The sequence below is a fragment of the Nymphalis io genome, chromosome 13, assembly GCF_905147045.1.
Source record: "Nymphalis io chromosome 13, ilAglIoxx1.1, whole genome shotgun sequence".
NCBI lineage: Eukaryota > Metazoa > Arthropoda > Insecta > Lepidoptera > Nymphalidae > Nymphalis > Nymphalis io.
In genome coordinates this window covers 8,354,882-8,379,074 of record NC_065900.1, presented here as the reverse complement: position 1 = coordinate 8,379,074, position 24,193 = coordinate 8,354,882, and the positions used below count along the sequence as shown (strand labels likewise).

Sequence of the window (24,193 nt, the reverse complement as noted above, 5' to 3'; positions counted from 1 at the left end):
GCGGCTCATAAGCCATTGCGCTACTAACGCTTTTAGGTAATATGTACGGTATATTAAAATAGGTACCTAAAAGTCCCTTAAAACTCCAAACGTCCTCCTAAACAACTTATTTCATTACAGTTTATTAATAAAAGTTACAATGTTGCATTTAATATCACTGTTTATCATACGAATATGATGTAGAGGTAGAAGCTTAATTTGTTTTTTTTTTCTTGTATTTACTTATTTATATACGTATTCATATAATTTTGTTGTCTGTTTTTGAAATGTAAATAATTGTCGGTCTGCATAATGCACCCTGCATTTTAAGTGCAGTAAAATAAAAAATATATGAGAAATTTTTAGATCTCCAAAATCTTTATAGAAATTTCCAATAAACCTATAAAAATAATCCGATCAAATCCGAGATGGCCTAGTGGTTAGAACGCGTGAATCTTAACCGATGATCGTGGGTTCAAACCCGGGCAAGCACCACTGAATTTTCATGTGCTTAATTTGTGTTTATAATTCATCTCGTGCTTGACGGTGAAGGAAAACATCGTCAGGAAACCTGCATGTGTCTAATTTCATTGAAATTCTGCCACATGTGTATTCTACCAACCCGCATTGGAGCAGCGTGGTGGAATAAGCTCCAAATCTTCTGAAAAACGGAGAAGAGGCCTAAGCCCAGCAGTGGAACATTAGCAGGCTGTTACTATAAAAATAATAATAATAATATCTATAGACTAACCAACTTTTTACATCAAAAAATACAAAGTAGCATTTCTTATTAAAAGAAATGAAATATTTATGATAAGTGTTTTCTGCTTATACCGAAATAGATCCCTTATCGATTGTATTATATCTTGCTATTTGAATAATATCATGAGATAATTTTATTATTTAAGCCGTATGAAATCGGAACATTTTGCTAGAATAAACAAAAAGAGATACATATATTCGTATCTAAAATACCGTCAATATTTGTAACAAGCTCAGCTAGTGTTGTGCGTGTAGAGTTCAACCAATCGACGTCGGACGTTTTGACCGTAAATATGTCCAGTCGATTGTGATCCGAGGCATTTAAACGTTTCCTGTCTCAGTCACTCGTAAGTCCAAACAGTGCTGGATAACAGATAGGTCTTTTATTGATGGCCGGTGATATAAAGTTGTCTCGGTCGTTTCATTTAAATGCTAATTGGTGAGGAGGCGGCCTGCTCTACAATAACCGGTACGATACGAACGCATAGGTACATTTGTTATTTATTTGTTGAGAATAGTACCTTGTGTTCTCCAAAAGAAATAGGTATATCCAAAATTTAATATAAATATTTTAAATTCTATTATATTTTTTTAAATTCCGAGAAGGCTGGAGTATGTTTCCATTTTCTGAGCTTTTTGATTTTCGCTTCAAAGCTCGCAACCACTTACGTTATGTAATTATATATCCATGTATTACGTTTTTGTTGATTACAAATTTTGCTTAAATTCTCTAAATTCAGTCATAGTCGTAGACTTGACCTCACCGAGCATAAGAGTATTTTCAAATTACCAATTGGAATAGGTATCTTATGCAAATAAATAAGAACATAGTAAGACAGTAAGGCAGAGTTGAATACAAATCTTAAATTTTATTAAGTGTTTATTTAATTTCATTCGTTAGTGAGTCAAATTTTGAATATGAATTTTAACCATCAATCCAAACGATTGCGCTAAAATTTTCATATCTTCTAACACATACATATTTTATAGCAATTGAGAATACAATCAATATACACATAATATTATACAAACTTTTTCCTCGGCTTAGAATGAAAGCTTTTTAATTTATTTTAATTATTGTTAAGTTATTTTATTTTAATTTATGATATGAAGAATAATTCACCGGGAGCTGGTTCACTGCTGGCTATCTAATAATGGGCTCTAAAAATGCTATTAAAAAGTATTATATCGGTTTCTTTTTTTTCTCTCTCTTGCCTTTTCATTGCATTTAAATGTTTATTAAGAAACTTTCAACAAGTGCTTCCATAAATTCTTATATCAACATGATAACAGATTACTAATAGTAGCTCACACTCAACTCCCTAACTAAGATATTCTGTATCACGGGTCCAAAAGATATACGCCGTTTTATACATTTTATTTCACTTCACCTACCTATTCACTTACTGTGTGAGTCAAATCTTGCGACTGAATTTTAAGCCAGTTCTACCGAATAGATTAAATGGTTTGTTGAGTTAGTATACCTACTAAATATCTTTCGGCTTAAAACATGACTTCAATAAAAGTTTTAAAGCATTGGTTTTTAAGAATGATCGATTAATTGCTGTTCGTCATAAGCTAGAAATCTAGAATAAAATTTGCGTCTATTTGAACTAAATATCAGCCGATTGAGACATTCATTTTGCGTCAATCGATCGTCAAAATATTAATGTTTTTCATTAAAATATTTTATTCCTAGGTTCGAAGTTCGTTATTGCTAGTTCGTCTTTGAAATAAAAGTATAAATTTTAACTTTATGCCATTATAAACATGCCATTAAAACAATTTTTAAAATTTAATAATTAATATATTCAGTAATTAATTTTATACTTAATATTAAATTAAAAAAATTACTTAGGTATATATTATAAATTGTAGATAGTTACCTACTTCTACTATCTAAAAACAGCCTTTTCTGACGCATTCATTATTACATACTAAAATAATTTGAATAATAATTATACGAACAATAAAATTACTAAATAATAAATAGGTATGTTTGTTGACTCAGCAAAACTAGTTTTTTATTAAAGTTCACATAAAATTAAGTACAGTAAGTTACAACGATAAGTAGGTATTTTCAAAAAATGTTAAAAAACACTTCGCTAACCTATAGATAAATTAATTTATAATGTATAAATTACAATGTATAATTATAATAAATTAATATGTGCAACTGACTGTTAATAACTGATAAGAATAATGATAAAAATAAGAACTGAATGACTGAATATAATACTGACAGTATAGACATGTTTATTTTCCTTTTTAATCTATCCTATCCTATCGTATCGTATAAGTGAATTTGTTATAATAAATAAGCAACTTTTGTCATATTAGAGTCAATTTAGTCACCTAAGTCTTTTACAACAATTTAATTACAATTTATAAAATCAGTAAAAATCCATTTTCCCTACGAAACGTAAAGCTATGTATACCGATAGATGGCGTTCAACTACAAGTTTTAAGTAATATTCAGTCTTAAAATAAGTAAAAAAGATATTTTAATGCGTAATATAAAATATATAAAGTAATAATCCCGTACGTCAATAATTTGTGACTTTAGAAATTTTAAGTCCCTTCACACTTGATAATAATTTGGGCTGATAAATGTGCCTCACAGAGGGCGTTACATGCAATAAACATACATGGAAGGAAAACGTTTTGAAAAAGATATAGGTATGTAAGTATACATGAGAAAAATTATCAGCAATAAGACCAAATTAAATACAGCATAAAAATAATACTGTATCCTGATAGCTTTAATAAAATATTTGGGTAGGCAGGTACCTACTTGAACAAATAGTTGTTTTGGTAGATATTTTAATTAGATACCTTCATAATACATTGAATAGATATTTAATATTTCGAACAGATATTACTTTATTGTAAAACGGGTATTCCATTATATCAAAATAAGTGTTAATCTTGTTGCATATAGGTATGTATGTATTTTTATGTTACTGTATTTACCTAAAACTTACGTTCCATATAAAAGTCAAATAAATATATTAGAGTAGAATAAATAAAGTGTATAGGTTACGATTTACTGGATAATGTGCGCTTATTGTATTTTATTTTATAAATTCTTTAGGATATCTTTATTAAGTTAAAGCTTTATCCTACCTGAAATGTCTTGTATAGTTTAGTTCTAAAATGAAGGGTACCTACGAGGGCCATAGCTTAAGCTCCACAACTTTAAATCCACAGTAAATACTTACGTAGCGCTGGCCTAAGGTATCATTAAAAAGCATTTATCTGTTGCAAGGGTTTGTAGGTATACCTGACTTCTTATCATTATTATTTCAATCAGAAAAGTAAAAAAAGAGACCAGAGGCCAAGAGGCAATCGATAATAGCTTTCTCAGTCTGTGAGCTACGAATTGTTAGCTTAGCTTGCTTGTTAGGTTATGGAGGGGTAAAAATAAATGATTTTGAAATATAATATTTCATATAGTATAGTAGTGGGCAAAAACATAAGTGCTGAACTCCCTCGTCATGACTGAAGTGACATCAAACACCAACGCAGAATTCAGGCCCAGGATAAAAGGCTTTGTTTTTCGGTGCGCGAGGTGCTGAGACAGAAATATCTCAGAAAAATGATAATAACGGATGAGGATTTCATTGTTTCAATTTAATATTTTTAATGTATTTTGATATTTTATAAAAAAATAATTCACTATTTGGCTTAGTATTTTATAGTTACTATAACTTTTCTATATCGATATATTTAATGTCATACTTAATTATTCAATGCATATGCATTTCAGTGCATATGCACTGAAAACGTATATTTACATAATTTTAACTTTCTATGTTTTTCTGTTTTAATTGAAACATGTTGTAGAAATATTTATTCCATACTTATGTCTATAGAGACATAAGTATTAAATAAATATTAAAAAAATTGCTAATACTGAAACAGGTTTTACTTTGTAATAATCAGCTTAAAGGTAAGCAAATAAGATGGTAATGATAAAGGATGGTATTAAAAACAAGCGCAGTCATTATTTATATTGAAATACAAAAATTTTCAAATTGCAATCAAAAATTGATTAATGTGAGAAATTTAAGAAAAAGTATTAAAATTGATTTTATATAAAAAAATATATTTATTTATTTTCGTCAAACTATATTTCCTCTTAGTTATATTTCCTTTATTTATTAAGGTAACACAATTTTAAGGATATAAGCAGATATATTATAGGAATGAAAAAAAGGATTATACTGTTTGTTTCCAATAAAATTTATCTAGTAGTAAAATTTGTGGTTTAAAGAAAATAATCCGAGACACGACGAAATATTTAATTCTTTTCCCTTTCATACAATCTTTTCTAAATTCGTCATAAAACTGTCGAGAGCACATTCATTTAATTATACATTATTACTTAACAAAACCCCACACAGCGGTGAGACTTGAACTACATTAATTTATCTGTACAATGATAATTACGAGACCTTTAATTATTACAATATTATATAGTTTATAGGAGAACTCCTAGATGCGATCTACTGTAATTAAATAATTTTTACATAACAAATATCTGAAAAGCAACTTTATATATATATTAAGGACTTTCGACGTTTGAAAAATGAAGCGTATATTTTTATTAAAAAAGTATTTATTCTTTTTTATTTGTATTACCAGTTAATTAACAAACATATTTTTGTAAAGGTTGCTTTTCAGACAATTTTACAATGTATCTATGTAATAGTAGAAAATGGCATGACAAAAAAGAACATTTCAAACATTGATATTATGAAGGAATATTTTTGCATGATGATAATAATCCATTTGGATTATCGGTTAAGACATGGCCACATACTTTAACAATGTAAAAACGATTTGATAAAAAATTGCGTCATATATTTTGTATCAAAACAATTAATATTCAGCAATCATTCTTTAAGCTATCTCATAAACAATTAAAATAGGCACGCTTAAGGATAAGTTGTCATAAGCCTTTAATAGTGTATTGTCTCCTTGACAAGACCAGTGATAGAGCGATTCGATTAATACTCATGTGGCCACACCCTTATCATCGATCACGTATAGAGATATCTAAGATGCCTTGCACTTATGCAGAAATTCGGTTACCTAGACGAGGTCGCCATTTTGTACAAAACACTTACACACTTTAATAATGTTACGGATAATACAGATTTAATGAAATAGATTTAAGTAAATCACTAATTTTAAGATAGAACATTCATTATATAGATATAAGATAAAATAGGGAAGATGTAGCTAGTAACTTTAATAGTAATTCTATAGTTACATTCTAAGACTGAATGATGCTTCACGTTTCTACATCTTGTATAGTAAGGTATCTATTACACCATAATTTTACTATTTTATTTTCAACATCTGTACAGCGTACGTCTATTAACGATTTACTTCGATGTACTAGAGCGAGATACATGTTATATTTATTACATAGAATGTTATTTTCGTGTATATAAATAAATAATAAAATATTTAACTAAAACAAAAAAAAATATATAATATAAATAGATAGGCTTAAGCGAACAGCACAATGAGTCGATAGAGGACAATATTAATGCACTTGCCCATACGCGTAATTATATTGATTATAACATCAACTTCAATAGTTTCAAAAAAGATATAACAGTAACTTAATGCATAATTCTACTGGAACCGAGTTAAAGCTTTGTCAGAAATTCATAATTTATATAACGAATAATGTGAAAAGAAAATAAACAGTAATAAATATTTGATCATATTGCGAATAATGATAAAATTTTAATATGTAAGAATATATCGACGTCGATGCTACTTTAAGCATTCGTTAAGCAGGTTCGGCGATGTGTGGACTTCCACATCCATACGAGATTTATAAAACTGCCACCAAAGCAACCCGAGTAATTCAACAATTTGGTAACGAAAATAAAAGTTAACCATCCTCCGAACAGCGAATACAACAATAAAGCAGTCTCACAAAATATTTTACAAAATTATTTTTAATAAACTATCTAAATACATTAATTCATCGGTGACGATATCATTTCGAGCTTCGACACTTAAATGATTTCAAATACTATATGTATTCAACGCTATACTAGATATTATCAATATCAGGAATCGTTATCTACTTATGTACTTAGTCTCGTTAAAATTACAGAAAATAATTTCGTAATTAATACTATACACAAATCGACAACACAATTATCTTACTATGAGATTCTCTGGGACTCGCGGCGCACCGGGGCGGGTCCGGAAAGCGTCCACATTACGTACGAAACGGTACAGCGATACGTTCCTCGAGTCTATTGGATAACAACCTGGCGAACCTTACGGATTTTTAAGTACGTCCATAAGCACAACACACTGAGTCCTTTCGGAACTTTTCCTTCGTCTGATTTAGCTGGCTATACCGTGATGAAGGGGGTAAGTCCCAGAGAAGGGCGCGGGTCACTGATGATGCTTGGCTGGCGGGGCGTGGTGCAGCGCTACGTGGTGCGGGGCATGGTGGTGACCCGCGTGGTGATTGTGGTTGTTCGCATTTGAATTATTGTTGTTGTTTTGAGCTGCCTGCGCCGCTTGCCGCTGTGAATTTTTCTTATTCTTCATTCGCCTGTTTTGAAACCATATCTTAACCTGTCTTTCTGTGAGATTTAGATTTCGCGCGAGCTCCCATCTTTTCTGCTTTGAAACGTAAGCGTTGAACAGGAACTCTTTCTCAAGTTCGAGGGTTTGGAACTTCGAGTATGGTTTGCGTTTTTTACGCACAGTCACTTGACCGGTCCAATCTAAGGGGTTTGATGAGCCGCAACCGACGCCGACGCCCACAGACATCGAAAGAGATCCTGAACAAAAGAAATAATTATAAAACATCAAATAAAAAAAAACGATATTTATCTGCATATTGTATTGTATGTATTGCAAGTTAATATATTAAATTGAGATTATTATTTATTCGTATTGAAAGAGCGATGATTTATTAAACAGGAATAAAATAAAATACAAAAGTTGCGAATGCATCGTGGTAGGTTTTAATTACTCGAAAGCGTATGGAGCTCCGCGTATAGAGTTAGTTATTTCAAATGCTCGGTGCATTTGGAATAACTAGCTATTTCTATGCAGCGCGGAAACAATAGTAGCCACGGTGCGTTAGAAGTTGCATATAGCTCAATTTATGTGAGCGGTCCTTTTGATGAGATCACCGCCTATAAACTTTGTATGCGGCCCACGGCCTTCTCGATATTCGATGCTAGCAACTGACTGCACCATTTCCTATTATTTAGAACGGTACACTCAGTGTTGCGAAATAGATGCTGCATTGTCTATTGGATGAGCGCAAGTCGTTGTGTAATGCATGAAAATATCAACATCATGTTTATGCGCTTCGTACGGAACGCCAGTTATGTCCTATAGTTGTCACTCTTCATAAACTGAAATTGCTCGAATACATTACATTTATTTAAGACAATCGTTACTAGAGCAACGCAATTGTTCTTCTTTAACGATAACTGCTTCCTTATTTTGATTTGCGTTAGAAAGCGTTCTAATAATTTCTTTACAAGTTGTAATTAGTATTGGATGCTTAGAATTTATTTAACATTTTACTATCGCGTATGATTTATGAAGAGCAATAAATTTTATATAAAGAAATAATTTTCTAGTCCAAGACAGAAATATTACTCGTTTACCGTTAAGAAGTAGGTATCATGAAAACTATAATTACTTCGTGCAAAATTTTCACTTAATTAATCTCAAAAGATGTCTATTAAAAATCACATAATGATCGTATTCACTGAATTTCTAGATTTGTAGAAGTTGTACTATATTGGTTATTGAATACAATAAAATTGTAATCTGAATTGCACGAAATATTAATAACAATTTTCGATTATGTGTTTTTTTGCCATGTATTTTGACGAGCTGTTAGATTTATATGGAAATAATGTATAATAAAAAATACTTAGCTATAGAAATAAAATACAAGCACATTAATAAATAACGATTTGTGTAAAAGACAATGTTTTTACTCTTTAATAGAATTATAATGGTTTATACCGATTTAATAAAACTGTTTTTTTATACGGTACAAATTCAATTATTTTTCTTGCGTCGGGTGAAAGAAGCAATTGCTCAAATAAATAGAACATAATGACTAGTCGAGTTGTCAATTATATGAGGATAGGTAGCGATCAGAGGCAATAAAAGTGCGGGTTCCGTTCGACCATAAAAGCTACCTACCCGACCGCGGCTCGACTATCTCGTGTATTTTGCTTTGACATGAATCTTACCTAAAGCCCTAAACATATAGATATAAGGTTCAAATTTCTTTGATTCTGCATTTGACATTTGTATCTGTGTCATTCCTGTTATCGCTTTAAAATGACGTACCATTTTGCAACTTCATGTTGTATGAATTAATTTTTCCGTACCAATAAAACTTTGATATGGAGTGAAATGACCTTTAATTTATTGATTAATAATTTGAAGACGAGGACATAGTTTGTAACAATAATTTAAACATTCGAATATTGTATGGTTAGGTATTTAATGATCAACGGGTTGCGTCATCTGTACAACAGTTGATCATATGAAGAAAGCGTAACCTGGGTCGCGCTAAGTTTTGCTCACCAATATAACATAACTGTTCATGAGACCGTTCGTAGGCCATAAATGTACAAATCAAAGTCAATGTCAACCTCAGGTGGGCCGTAAACATACAATCATAAAGTGACGTGAACACTCGTATAACTTTTTCAACAATTGTTTCCTTTTAATGGCCCATTATATGCGCGTTTTACGCAAAATTATGTCAAGTTACACCTCTGCCGTAACACCGGTACGATAAACTCATCTTTATGGTTAGGCGGCGATCGAAAGCGAACTAGCGCCGAGTGTTTATGAATGGAGGCTTTTTATTGCTCTCATATTGACATGCTGCTCGGCGTTGCCTAATTACAACTTACTAGCGATTTAGGGAAGAAACCAGTATTATTATTGCATATGTGTGACGTCACAGTTTTACGATATCATAAAATTGATACACATCTGCGACAAGTGTACAACCGTCTCGTATGCGTTTCTCGCCTCGGGCTCTAGTTTTTTATCGCCTCATCAGCCTAAACAGTGTTTATTGTAGCAATATTTGGTTTATTGCCACTACTCAGAGATCGGTTTATTGTCTTAACACTCAGGTATCGTGTTTATTTATTAGTTATACATTTTTATTGGCGCTTTATTTTATGTAAACTTTAATTTATTGTCGGTAGTATAGCGCCGTTTAACATTGCCTATAAAACGATGCTTACTGTTCATTTTTAAACATTTGTAGCACGTGTTTCGTTCATTCATCAAATTTATGGTCTGCTGTGGGAAAATATTTTGATTTTGTCGTTTTTACCTCTAATCAAAACTGTTATTGCATATATATGCATCTCTTGCATTTGAGCAAGGTCTTAAAGCAAAATTTATAGTAAACATAGAATTTTTCTGACAAAAAGTTAAACAGATGCAAATATGACGAAAATATTTTTTGCTTGAAGCACTGATACTACCTTTACAAATCAACCAAACCTAACCTTCGTTGCAATTTCAATTTAAAAAATGCAGTCACGCAAAGTAACCAACCAACTGATAATGATAAACGTGTTGCTCACACAAGCAAAAATCGGTATGTGTGCGTGCCGCACACATAGAACACACGGTCTTAGCTGTGTGCGTAGCACAACTGCCATCTAGCGGCAAGCGGTGCCACCCACACTTGCAAGGGTCAAGGTTGATAAACCCATAATATATTATTTACAAATCTATTAATCTGTCTCAAAATTCAGGCAGATTTTATAAAAAGTATTAACTTGTATTTAACAAATTTTACTTAATTTTGAAACCTCAATCCTCGAACTTTGAGATTTAATAGTATATAATGTTTACAAATATAAGCAATGTTTTCAACACATGTTACTTCGATAAGTTTAGCTAAGGATTACAAACAGTATAATGTCGTGACCGGACGTAAAAAAACGTGAACTCAAAGTTCGAGTATTTGTAAATATATTGTTATGAGCAGATAAACAAAATTCTTACCAGGTAGAGCACTCGGAGGCGGGTACGGCGCGCTGGCAACTGATTCCGGCGCGTAGTTTCGCAAGCCATAGGCGTCATGAGAGAAACCAGATGCTTCGGAGACAGCTGTTCGACGTTCATCACCGCCAACGTATGACAACGGCTGGTCCCCACGCGGAGCGCCATAAGGGTAATTCCAACAGGGCTGTGAAAAACCTTGATGACAGCCATCAGCATAAGGTTTATATTCTCCTCCACCTGTCGGCCAGAAAGGTAATGCAGATTTGCGCTCTCTTTCGACCGGCAGGTTGTAGTAAGTCGGTGTGGTGGAGTATTGATGCTCGAAGGAACCAGGAGCATCAGGCGGGTAACCCCATCCTTGTTGCGCGTGCCGGATAACTCCCGGCTCGGGCTCATAGCGCTTGGCCGGGATGTGAAGTGGCTGTGGTGGGTTAGAACCCACGGAGGCAGGCGAAGCGCTGGAAGCTGAAGGTGGCGCGGCGGCGGGCGCGGCCGGTGGTGAGCCACCCGGAGGTGACGCGTGCGCCTCCTCGTAAAGCGCGCCGCCGACGCCGTTCATCATGCTCCACCAGGCCGGCCCGGCGGAGTGCCCGGAGGCGGGCGCTGGCGACGCGGCAGCCGCATCGCAGGGCGCGCCGAGGCCCCCGACATGGTTGTCAGGGTACAGGGTGGCGGCCGGGCAAGCCACGGGTGAGCAGGAACGGAGCCGGCAGTTCACGCGCGCCGCGGGCACATTGCACCACGCGCACACGCGACCACGCAGTAGCGGCACATGAAAGTTAAAACGCGGTTCCCAATTTAGCTTGCCAGTCGGACGAAATACGACTGCAGCGGCTCGACACAGTCACTCGAGGCTACTGGATAACTTTGGAAAACGATGCCCGTCAACGCATTGACGAGTCTAGTTCGTTTTGTTTAACTTCAAAAAAATAAGTCCAAATATCACGAAACGAAGTTTTTTACGATAAAATTAGTTTCTTTTATTTATAAAGTAACATTAAATTATCAAGCGATTGATTTCAACTCAAAAGTTCTGCAAGGCACCAGTTCTAAATAGTTTGTATAGCAGCGAGCACAAAGTCGCGAGTGTATCGTAATGCGTTCGTAACGCTAAGAGAAAACACGAGACGCGCAATCAGCGGCGCGGTCGAGCGCGGAGTGGCGGCGCGCGGTGGTGCGCGCCGCAAGGCACGAAGCACACAGGCGCGCGGCGGGGCTCCATCTAGCGGCGGGCGGATACATTAACCGCTGCACCCATGACCGCCCGCCCGCCCGGCCGGCACACGTCTCCACTTTTATAGATTTCAGCGTTTTGTATGTATTTCATTAAAATATCATATTTTTTATCCTTTTTTTTGTTTATATTTTTTCCTTTTTAATATTTGCTCGCATACATCATTTGCATCGTTTTAACACATTCTAATTTAAAGTTTCATGATAAAATGTTGTACACTATATATTTATTATACCAATGTCTATTAATAATATGGCTCGTATTTTTTTATTCAAATCTCGATCTCTACTATTAAATCGCGCAAGAGTTGTCAGAGTTGAGTAGCGCGGGTGCGGGTGCGTAGTTAAGCGATTAATGGAGGCAAAATAGCCATAAACTGCCGTTTAACCAAACTGCAAGTATCACTCGACCATCACCGTTGTTGCCACCAATAAAAAACGCGAGACTTTATGACGACTCACTCACATTTTATTGTGAGTATAAACTTAATTTTATCGTCTGTTAATTTTACCATAAATAAATAATCATAGGTAATAGGAGTCTTATAATACAATATTTTATGTTAATGTTAACGGCACAGTCTCAACATCTATTTATTAAAAAAATTCGTGTAAGTAGTTTTCGTTGTTTTTACGCTTTTTTATAGAACAAAGTGCGTTAGTAGTAGGTATGGAGGCTAATTATTCGTTACCCAAGAAGGTGAATAAATTGGGGGTAAGACCTCAGAGCGATCCAGTAAGGCGGAGCACCCTTCCTTTACACATAGTCGTAGGGAACAATGCTTACAACCAATAAATCTACTTACAATATTTCACACCTATAGAAGCAACATGTACTGTTTACACAAGACACGGCTATAAAATATGTCAAACGAACAAAAGCAAAAACATACATAACACGCTAAGTAATGTTATCACTCTTGTTAACATTTTTTTTTTCTCTGTTATTATGGTAATTGAAAACCAACTTGTCAAAATAATATATATGTGATTCAAGCACAGGACTAATTTCCCACACGGCCTTATTGTGCAACTAATTACGATTCGACAATAAAAGTTGCCGTTAATATGAAACCGATAAATTTTGCGAATTATGTACGTGTCTAAAGATTTTACAACAAAGATTAGGTACGTATTTGATTGCAGGTATTATAATAGTTGTACTTCAACAATACAAGTAAAAACATGAAATATATAATAAGTTTTTTTTGGTAAGAGCTATTAGTAAGCAAAACAAAGAATAACTACGAAATAATAATTAATTGATCCATTAATACTTATTACACCGTTGCACTGTTCGTCGTTATATACGGTAATTTATTTTGTTGACAATACGTCGAGAAAAAGTTATCTAGATTAAAACCAATGAACCCAACGCACATACAGATTTAACTGAGGCGTGTTGAATGACAGTAACAAACATAGGAACAAGTGTGCGCCTTAGCCCGGCCGTCTATAAATATTTACGTTAGGAAACTCTCCAGGCCAGTGTTCGGCCATGTTGTGCGTAAATAAAAGTGCGTTTTCTTATCTGAAACATGTGTTGCGCAAACGAAATGGGGCTAACGTAAGCATAAACAATTGTTTTAACCATGTAAATATTCAATATTAGCTTATATAAATCCCTTCCCATTTAAAAACTAAGAGAGAATATATATACAAGTATTTTATACATTTTATTATTATCTTTCGTCATTTATATTTTTTTAATTAGACAACTATATTATACTTATGTATAAACAATATTTTATAGGTAGCCATACACATTTTAATTAAGAAATGCAAAATTAAACGAAACAAAATCATTGGTAAGAAACAAAATTTTCTTTATCTTGAACTATAAATAACATTTAATGTATCTTAAATGTGATATTTACCGGATTTGAAATATATTATTGAATTTTAGCTTTAAAATCAGGTCGTAAGGGTTCGTTTTCAATGAAATCGTGGCAATATATATAATTACTCACAAAGTGAGATATTTCTCGACATCGTAAGGTAAATAGGAATTCCCATAAAATAATTTGCTAATTGCGTGTTTGTAGCTGTTTTCAATCGTACATAAAATCATAGTAATTTTCGTAAATTGTAACAACTTCTGTTGACAAATTAAGGAAATTACAGCAACTTTTCTCAGTGAAGACATAGCTTTACGTATCGCGGTATTATTTTATTTTTCAATTTTGTTTCAATGGCCTTTTATATATTCTACCTTATAAAGTCAATATATTTTCACGGAACCGTTTTTCGGTGATCATTATCTTTTTAATTTTATCGACATTATTTTTATAATTACGAAACCTCTCCAATAAAGTACATTTGAAAAGATTTTATTTAAAATATATATATATTAAAAGGTAATATTATATACATATTTAAAATATTAACAAAATTTAAGTATTAAGTCCGTTTATTTCAGTTACTAAATGGTTGATGACCTCCTGACCAAGTTGCTATTATATCCTTTCGGATAGAATTTTGAATTAAATTTATTTTGTCTGTTTAAATTACTGTTTAATTATTATTTTAATTTACTTGCCTAACTATTCCTAATAAAATAAAAAGCATTAATACCAATCCGCCTATAATGTTGTTGACATACAATGAAAAAGTAACAAATTCAGTAGATTATTTTTATTATTCTAATGTTAGATGCATAATTTTTATCAAATTAAACCTCACGATAGAAACGAAATTAAGAAGAATTATCGAAATCAGTTCACAATCACATTAACATTCATAAAAATAAAACCTTATACTTTTTGAAGGTTATGCTACTTATTTATTTATATTTGTTAACTCATATTAACGTACCAACCGGAGTGTAGGTTCTCATTACATTGAGATTTTTTTAAATTAAGAATTAGTGTACATCTTTATTGTTTTTTTTTGTTAGGTACGAACGAGTACGCTCCAATAGACGCTCGTTGTACTCATATAACACTTAGTTAAATTGTTAAGGAGTCCTGATGTATTATTAATACCAATACTGATATAAATGCGAAAGTAACACTGTCTCTCTGTTTCAGATTCACGACTAAGCGATTGAAACCATTTTGATGAAATATGCTATGAAGCAAGCTTGTAACCCAAGAAAGGACAAAGGCTATATGGTTATACTAAGCACCCATTCTAACACGCGGACGAAGCCGCAGTCGAAAACAAGCAATAAATTAATAAAGAGTTAATAATCACCTTGTCGCAAACTGGCTAGTGAAGTCTGTGTGAACGGGCACGGTAACCTGAAACATAATTGTGTAATCAATTATACGACGACGTTTTTATAAAAGATTAGTCACAACTCATCATATTATAAACAAAAATTTATAAAAATATGTTTCTTGAAACTTGTTTTTATGTAAATCTAGGCTAAAATATAAATTTTATTCTAATGAAGATATCAAACATATGACGTTAGAAACATTTCTACAAAAATATCAATTTCGTGACTAATAATCTACAAAGGCAAAGTATGCGGCTTAAATGATGGCGGCGTGTAGCGGCTAGGGGCACGTTACCTAGTTTATTTTCGAGTCTCCACGCCCCGCACGCCAGCCATCCCATTGACAGAGCCATACAATTCCACCATTTTATTCTCTAACTTCGTTCGATACGTATAAATAAATCCTTTCTAAGTCATTCGATACGGCGCAAAGTCACGAAGTTTACATAAAATAGGTGATTTGCGCCGATTGCCACGGTTTTTTCCAAGTTCCCCGAGGGTACAGGACGCACCTACTTTTATATGAACGCGAAAAAAACCGTGTTTACAGTTTTTTTTACTTTTAACGATCTCCAACTTTACTAGACATGTAAGCGATCGTAAATTCCGTTTTGTGTTTTGTAACAATTACATGTTTTCTTAATGATTGATTTAAAACAGTTTATAAAGTAACCATGCGCGTGTCGAGTCAGCAATGAATTATGTTCACACTCAAGTTTTAATAATTAGCAAAGCACTCGCTTATCTTAAATCATCTAAAAACTTAACTTTAGACATAGGAAGGGCGTTGGTAAGTGTAGATACAGTTAACTTGGAAAACTTTAGTCGTATTCCAACAAAACTTCGTCGACGTGTTCATTTAAGTTTGCTCCGAGCCCAAGGTCTGTTGGACTCCTATAAGGTATCGTAATATAGAAGGAAATATTTCTAACTATATTTTTCATGTGTAAATGACAGTAGAAAGATGGCGTAGTGCACTCTAGTTGACTTTTACGACTTTATTTCCAAAGCAAGCCGCAAGCGAGCCAACGGGTGCGTTTTAACCATTTTAATAAGGCCCTTCCCCTTCACGTACTGATTTCATTATACGGCAGGAATATGGAATGAAAAGAAATATTCAAGTTCAATTTATAGTGGTAGATTGTATGTTTCAATATATCTGGTGACAGGACGAGTTTTGGGTACATTACAACTGTCAGGTTGTGTTATCTCTAACACAAGTACCTATATTAAATAGCTCGTCTCCCACGACTATTCAAATATAAACTTCTTTACTGTTTAGTATTATTAAAAATCTATATATACGATACAATATTATACATAGGTATGTATAATATTACTTACTACTACTTACTACCTATTTACTTTTATTATTTTCAAAATATAAATGTATCATCATGAAATTTAATCGTAATTTTATTCAAAATATAAATCATAAAACAGAAATGTAATCAACGACTAGATGAATTTGCGTCAAATAAGACATATTTACAATAATAATATCGAGGGAGGAGGTCCGAAAATTTAATGGTGCGAAAACTGACTGGATCATATCACCGGGTTTACGACACGATGTAAACGGCCGATTCATTTGCAATTCCAACTGCGATTTAGCGACGCTTCGACGTTTCTCCGACTCAAAACAACAGATATATACCAACTGGTTTTGCGAAAGTACTTATCTTATAAATTCAACTCGATTTAATTAATATAATTCATTTATACTTTATTCCACGAACAAACAGAAAGATAGATAGAAGGTATAAGGAATACTCCACTTAAAATGCGAATATCATAATACATTTACAAATAAAAAGTTTCAGCGTTATCGAGAATAGTTATAAATATTGTAAATAGAGCATTCAATTCTAAAAATAATCCATTCTAAATATTATAATATATAAACAAACTAACTAAACTTAAAAACTACAAAATATCCAAAATATACTTTATAAAGTAAATTGAATGACTCATTCGCAATTATTGAACAGCCTACAATATAAATTACTATAATGTAAATTTATTAGGATTTTTTTAATTTACTACAGATAGATTAGAACATAATAAATTTTCAATTGTTCGATGTTATTATATTATTATTATTATTTTTCGAAGTGAGTTGACCTTATTGGCCTCTACAGCGTCACCGGGCGGGATGGGCGAGTTTAACTCAGCCGGATGTTGGGAGCCACACAGGGCTCAAGAGAGACGGGCGTCCTAAGGGTGCCTCCTGTGAGGCCGGACCTCGGCTTAGGACTCCGTTGAAATCGGGAAGGGAATTATATTATATGTATATGATTAGATATATATAATTAGTGTTTACTAATTTTCAAAATGTTTTTATAGATAACACTAAAGTTTGTCAATAGCTACAAAAAACAAAAAGTAAAATAAAATCGGTGTAAAAAAAGTAGATAATATTTATCAAAGAATAAGTATAATTTATAACAACATTATTTTAAAACAAAAGTGGTAAGTGGTTAAGGTTACGGAATAAGTAACTAAATAATACATATGATTATTTAGTATTAAAATGTACGATGCAAATGTGAAAATATTCCCATCGAAAGCTCAGCTTACCTACCGGTTAAGGGCATACTCACACATTCTACATACTAAATATCGATCGGCCGGTGGTCCTTGTTATTCAGTATTCGATTCATTCCTATGTGTCCGATGTTATCAACAAGGACACATACATATTGTGATTCGTCGGATGCTTCGAAATAGATTTAGTGATATCAGGTTTGATAGGTACATTTAAATTTCCACAGTATGTTTTAAAATTACACTGATCTCATTTGAACTTATACTATACAAGATGTGTAACGTTTTTTTTCGTTCTTTTTATAAGGAAATCTTACATAAAAAATATAATACAGTAGGTACCTATTCATGTATAGAATTCCGCTGAATCGATAATAATAAAATTGTTTTATTTTAATTAAATATTACAATGATTACACCTCCTTCGTGATTTATCTTTTAGATACGGTTTAGTGAATTGATCATAAACTCGTGTCTATAAAGCTATTATTATTTATTTGAAAATACATATATACATGTTGCTTACTTATATGTAACTATGGATTTCCATGAATTACAATTTTGTTAAATGGATAACGATTTTGTATCATAAGCTTTTTATTAGTACGAATTATTTATTTAATATTTTAACATTATACAACTAATTAACACATAAACATTTCATTTTTAATATTTTATTCATTAAAGAAGATGAGATTGAAATGTCAACGTGAATATAATAATCGCAACATTGTTGTATCGTTTAAGCAAAGCGATAAATTAGCGATTTAAATAACTTTAGCGAATTGATGGAGAAAAAAAACGTATTTAAATATGCATTTATTTCATTTTTAATGTATATAAATGTTAATATATGTTATTAGAGAATATCAATCATGCATTTAAAGTAGTAGCTTAATGATGTTTTAAATAGTTGATAAGAAAAAGGCGAAGCAAATAATATAAAAAAACAAAACAAAAACTAATATATTGGCTCGATAGTAATTAAAATGTTCGTAAGCATAATATTTTTTCAATTGGAAAATAATAAATGAAGAGCTATAAAGCTTAAAATATACTACATACAAGGCACCATACATTTAAACGTTACACGATATTCTCTGCCTTTATACCTATGTAAGCTATAGTTAAGCTCACGATCAGACGGTCCGAGGGTTCATGCAATAAAAATGCAAATGCGTTCGCATGAATTTCGACCGAAGCATGTCTGGATGCATCTACACATAATTATATACAGCTATACATGGTCGTTTAAAATTCCTTATATTCAGGTAAGTCGAACGTGAGTATAATAAATGTACTACTTAAGTAGGTATAAGAAAAATCCGTTTCCTTGCGCTATAAAAAGCGTAAAGTTTTGGCAACAGCTTCAGACGAACGAAATGGTTTTACCACAAGTTGATTTATAAACATGAACAGGCGTATGTAAATATTTTAATACTATAGTTTTATATTTGATCATATTCGTTGCAAGACTAATAGGAAAATATTTAATGCGGCGTCATACTTTAATGTTGCAGTTACATACTCATTTTTACACCAGTCTCGATACTTTTGTCTTATTAATCAACTGGTTATTAGGACAAGGTGAGGTGTAAAAGTGTTGCTAAGTGTAATAACATGACGATTTATCTTGAATATTATTCAAGATTTTATTTAACAGATTAATAGAACTAAATCGGCTCAAGTATGCCTATGTATAAATAGGTACTAACTTAAATCAATACATTTGAATTATTGTTGTTTTTGATGTCTATTGTGCGAGATAAGGTCAAACAGTAATCGCATTTGAGTGCATGCTGTTAATCAAAATATGTTTTAAGATGATAAAAATAAAGTTCAAATTCAAACCTTAGTATCATGTTCTGTGTGGCGTCGTCGCCTCACCTGTTAGTAAGGTCGACCGCGAGGGACGCCGCGCCCGAACCTTACTCGCAACACGCCTGAAAATAAGGAAACATTTTAGTTTCAACATAAAATTATAAAATGTTTTTATTCTTGAACAAAATACATAACAATACAATACAAAAACAATTTTGTCATTTTTAAATCAAAATTATCCTTCTTTATTAAATATCTTTATTGTGAAATATGTATTATTTTAATTAATTTTCTTAGATAAAAAATCATTAATCATTTAAATGTAGAATGTCTTAATTTTTTTCCAATTTACATAAGAATTTTTCTGCTCAATAATAATAATAATTAAAAAAGAGCAATACTAATAATTTTAATAAACTAGTCTCTCTTCATTTGCAATCAGTTTTATCTGCAATAAGATCAAATGAATGAAGTATAGATTAGCATGTTCGTATTCGTAGTTACAACTTCTTAACGATAACGCAATATTATATACTTGTTATGTAGAACCTTGTACAGTAGGTACGTGCATAACAAGTCTCATTTTCACGCCCACACACTAACATTGTAGTTGTTTCATACTCTGTCGCAGTAAATTAAATAGGCAACGCGTATCCAGCGTATTGTACTTCGACAAACACAATCATTTCTTTCATATTAGTTTTTGTTGTCTTTCTACTCATTGGACTTTCGGTAATAAAATTACATATGGAATAGGAGGAAGGAATAAATAATTTTAAGCGCTCGTTTTTAATAAAACTGTTACGCGCCATAGTATATTCATTGTTTATACTTTGTAAGCAATATTAAAAATTGTAATTTATTTTAAATTATATGTATAATAAAATATTTATATTGAGATTATCTGTGTATTATCCTGTACGGTAAATTTATTGTGATCTAGATTTAACGTTTAAAAGAGTATTTGAATAATAATTATGTTTATAATTTAACTTGATAATTTCTTTTTACACATTTTATTGCATTTACTTATAATTAGAATACATTAATTGCATAAAAAATATAAAAGTATACAAGTTTAAAATGAAGTTATTAACTTTTTTTAATCGTATGAAACATATTAACATACTGTCACAAATTATAGAGTATAAAATCAAAGCTGAACCCGACTCTGGGATTTCTTTGACGGTGTAACTAATTTTATTTTTTAGTGTATAAATTTTATGAACTGTCAAGCGGCTGTGGTTCATCTGATAATTTTGTCGACACCTCGGTTATTTAGAGATCTAAAACAATTTAATTTTCTACTGATTGGTGACGGCGGCGAGCGGCGACTTGACTTTACTTAGATACGGAATATTTTAGACGTGTTTGTTTTGTTCACTTCACGAGTGTTAACACAAGTAATACGGAATTTCAATATTCTGTACAATAAAAGCAATAAAAGGTTTTTTCCTGTTCTAACTGAGAACGCTCCATTAGCAAGAAGGGAAATGGTGTACCCCCCTCCAAGAAAGCTCTAGAAATCTCAGCAATAAATGCCCACAAGCGCTAAATTTATTTTATCGTTTGTTCCACTTAAGGAATAAGATTGAAAAATGTTCCCAATATTTTTCCGTAATTTGTTCGTGTATTTTTCTTTGGGGCCATAAAATATTTACGGGGCTCGAATGAATGAAGGAGAGGATCCTTATTTGGCGAATTAATTCACTTCCTCAAACAAACAGAATTATTATTCATTACTATTCCTATGAAGATGTTTTTGTCACACGAATATAATTTATTTAATGATCCTTGGGAACTGTTGTATTTAAGCAAATTTAACCTACATAATTTGATTTTGTAAGTTATGTTTTTTATGTTAGTAAGTGTTTTACGGGACACGTAAATACTGTCATAATTAAAATTTCTACAACTAACAATCGCCTATTATTATTAGGTACCTATTAGGTAGGCTATTAGGTAGGCTATTATTTATTTATTTATTTATTTTTAAGGACCACTAGTAGCTACTACATGTTTTAATGACAAATGTAAAACAATTTAGTGAAAATAGCTAACATGTGAAGCTTTTTAAAGTAGCCACAACAATTACAATATTTGTTTTAAAAATACATTAACACATAATTATAGCAACATGAGTAGAAAGATTAAAAAAAAAAAAAAAGTCCAAATTGGTACAAATTAAAGATCATAAAAAAATAAACATGCACTTAATAAAATTAAAATTAATAACACAAATGGTTTGAAATTGATATAGGTACAAATTAAAATTAAATAATTCATTAAATTCATGCAAAGTTTACGTTACAAAAAAATTACTAAAAATATACTAATTAATACAAAATAAAATTAAGATAACATTATTTATTATTTATTTATTTATTTATTATTTATTTGCATCTCTCAACAATTCTAGCGCCCGTTTACGATAAATCATGGCAGAGTCATTAAAAATATCTAGATCTTGACAAAAACCATTGTACAACCGTGATGATCTAGGCATTGGTGCATTACATCCTAATTTCGTTTTTGATATTCTGACATCAAAAGTGCCCAGAAAACTACGAACATTGCGCCTTGGAATACGATAGTATATCTTTTCAAGTAAGTAAGTACAGTCGATCTCGTTACGAATTATCTTAAATAGGAAAGAGAGATCTAATAATTGTCTGCGTACAGAGAGACTATCCATATTAAAGTCTTTCAAGAGATTGCTGTAATTTTTATTAGATTTATTGTATGAGGTTTTTTTGTTTCTGGATAGATGATATACAAATCGCTTCTGTATTCTCTCTATACGCAGACGATGTACATTGTAACAAGGATTCCACACAACACTACCGTACTCCAGTACACTACGCACGTAAGCGTTATAGATTATTTTTTTCGTGTTATTCGTGAAGTGTTTACCATTTCTAATTAAAAATCCTAACGTTTTGGAACTTTTCGTAATTATTTTATTGAAGTGCGGGACAAAAGTAAGCTTGTCATCAAAAATGACACCCAAATCACTTATTTCAAAAACTTCCTCCAACTTGATGTTATCAATGCTATATATTGTTTTGATTATATTGAGCTTCCGCGTAAATTTTATATGCTTGCATTTACTGACGTTTAATTCCATTTTATTATTTTTACACCAATTATATATAGCATTAATATCCACATGTAAGAGCTCTGAGTCAGCTAAGTTGTTTATTACTTTTGTTAATTTTAAATCGTCCGCAAATAAAAATACTCTACTATAATGTACCGTATCGCAAATATCATTAATGAAGATATTAAAGAGCCAAGGTCCTAAGTGTGACCCTTGAGGAACCCCGGAGCAGGCTTTATATAGACTCGAGCTAAAACCTTTTAAGACAACAAATTGTTGTCTATTGTATAAATATGATTTGAACCACTCAAGCATATTACCATTGAATCCGTACTTGCTTAGTTTTAAGAGTAAAATATCGTGCGAAACTTTGTCGAAAGCCTTGGTTAAATCGGTATAAATTGCGTCAACTTGCTTGTGGTTATCAATAGCTGGCACAATGAATTCACTGTACGAAACAAGATTTGATGTTGTAGATCGACCCTTTATAAAGCCATGCTGGTTATTATTATTCATTTGCTTTACATGACATTCTAGATATGGGTAAACTATTGCTTCAAATACTTTGGCAAAAGTGGAAAGTATGGAAATCGGTCTATAATTCTCAATGCACTCACTACTCTTGGACTTATATACTGGTACGATCCTAGCTATTTTCCACTTATCGGGAAAAACACCTGAGCGAAGTGATTCGTTGTATAATAAATATAAAGGGAAACTTAGTACCCATGCACATTTAGAAATAAATATAGGAGGGATATTATCATAACCTGTCCCTTTAGTTGTATCAAGTCTTTTTAAGTATTGATAAATCTGTCTTCGCGATATTACAAAATTAGTGAACGCTTCAAAGTCATGTTTACATTGATTACTATAAGATGGTAATGTATATAAACTTTGAGATTGTGTGTAAACAGAAGCAAAATACAAGGCAAATTCGTTACAAATTAGGTACTAGAGGTACTTAATTAAATGATAATAATAATTGCTCTTATTTAAAACAAATGATAAACCAACTAAGTGAATTTTTATATTTAAATAGATTTAAGTTTTAGATTTTTCAATAATTTAAATTATTTATTTTATATAAACTTATTTGATAGTAAACATAGGTATGTAGCTATGTATGTTATACTACGAACAGCACTTATATGTAAGCTCAGCTAAATAACATGTTATTAAGTAAATTATTGAATTTGAGTTAAAAAAACCTTTCAAGTATCATGGAATATTATGTATAGGTACAAGAATATTATACAGTACTTGCCGTCGCATAAACTTGACTTTAGAACGTGCCCAAGGTATATGTGTCACAGAGCTGTTTTACTATTTTACATATAACTTATTAAATACATAGTAGTAGTAACAGCCTGTTAATGTCCCACTGCTGGGCTAAGGCCTCCTCTCCCTTTTGAGGAGAAGGTTTGGAGCTTATTCTACCACGCTGCTCCAATGCGGGTTGGTAG

The 24,193-nt window shown here is 32.1% G+C and overlaps 1 protein-coding gene across 2 annotated transcripts in view; it reads right to left on the bottom strand.

The window, feature by feature from the left end:
- Positions 1 to 5,029: 5,029 nt before the first annotated feature.
- Positions 5,030 to 24,193, bottom strand: part of LOC126772644 (homeobox protein abdominal-B) — a 51,297-nt gene continuing 32,133 nt past the window's right edge. The window contains exons 3-6 of one of the 2 annotated variants that reach the window (XM_050493041.1): positions 19,658 to 19,749; positions 15,232 to 15,278; positions 10,804 to 11,406; positions 5,030 to 7,568 (exon numbers count right to left, since the gene is read on the bottom strand). In XM_050493041.1, the coding sequence (XP_050348998.1) occupies positions 7,174 to 7,568; positions 10,804 to 11,406; positions 15,232 to 15,278; positions 19,658 to 19,668 (1,056 nt within the window). In that variant the 5' untranslated portion in view covers positions 19,669 to 19,749 and the 3' untranslated portion in view covers positions 5,030 to 7,173. The remainder of the gene's footprint in view (positions 7,569 to 10,803; positions 11,407 to 15,231; positions 15,279 to 19,657; positions 19,750 to 24,193) is intronic. The other variant, XM_050493042.1, reaches the window with a different exon arrangement.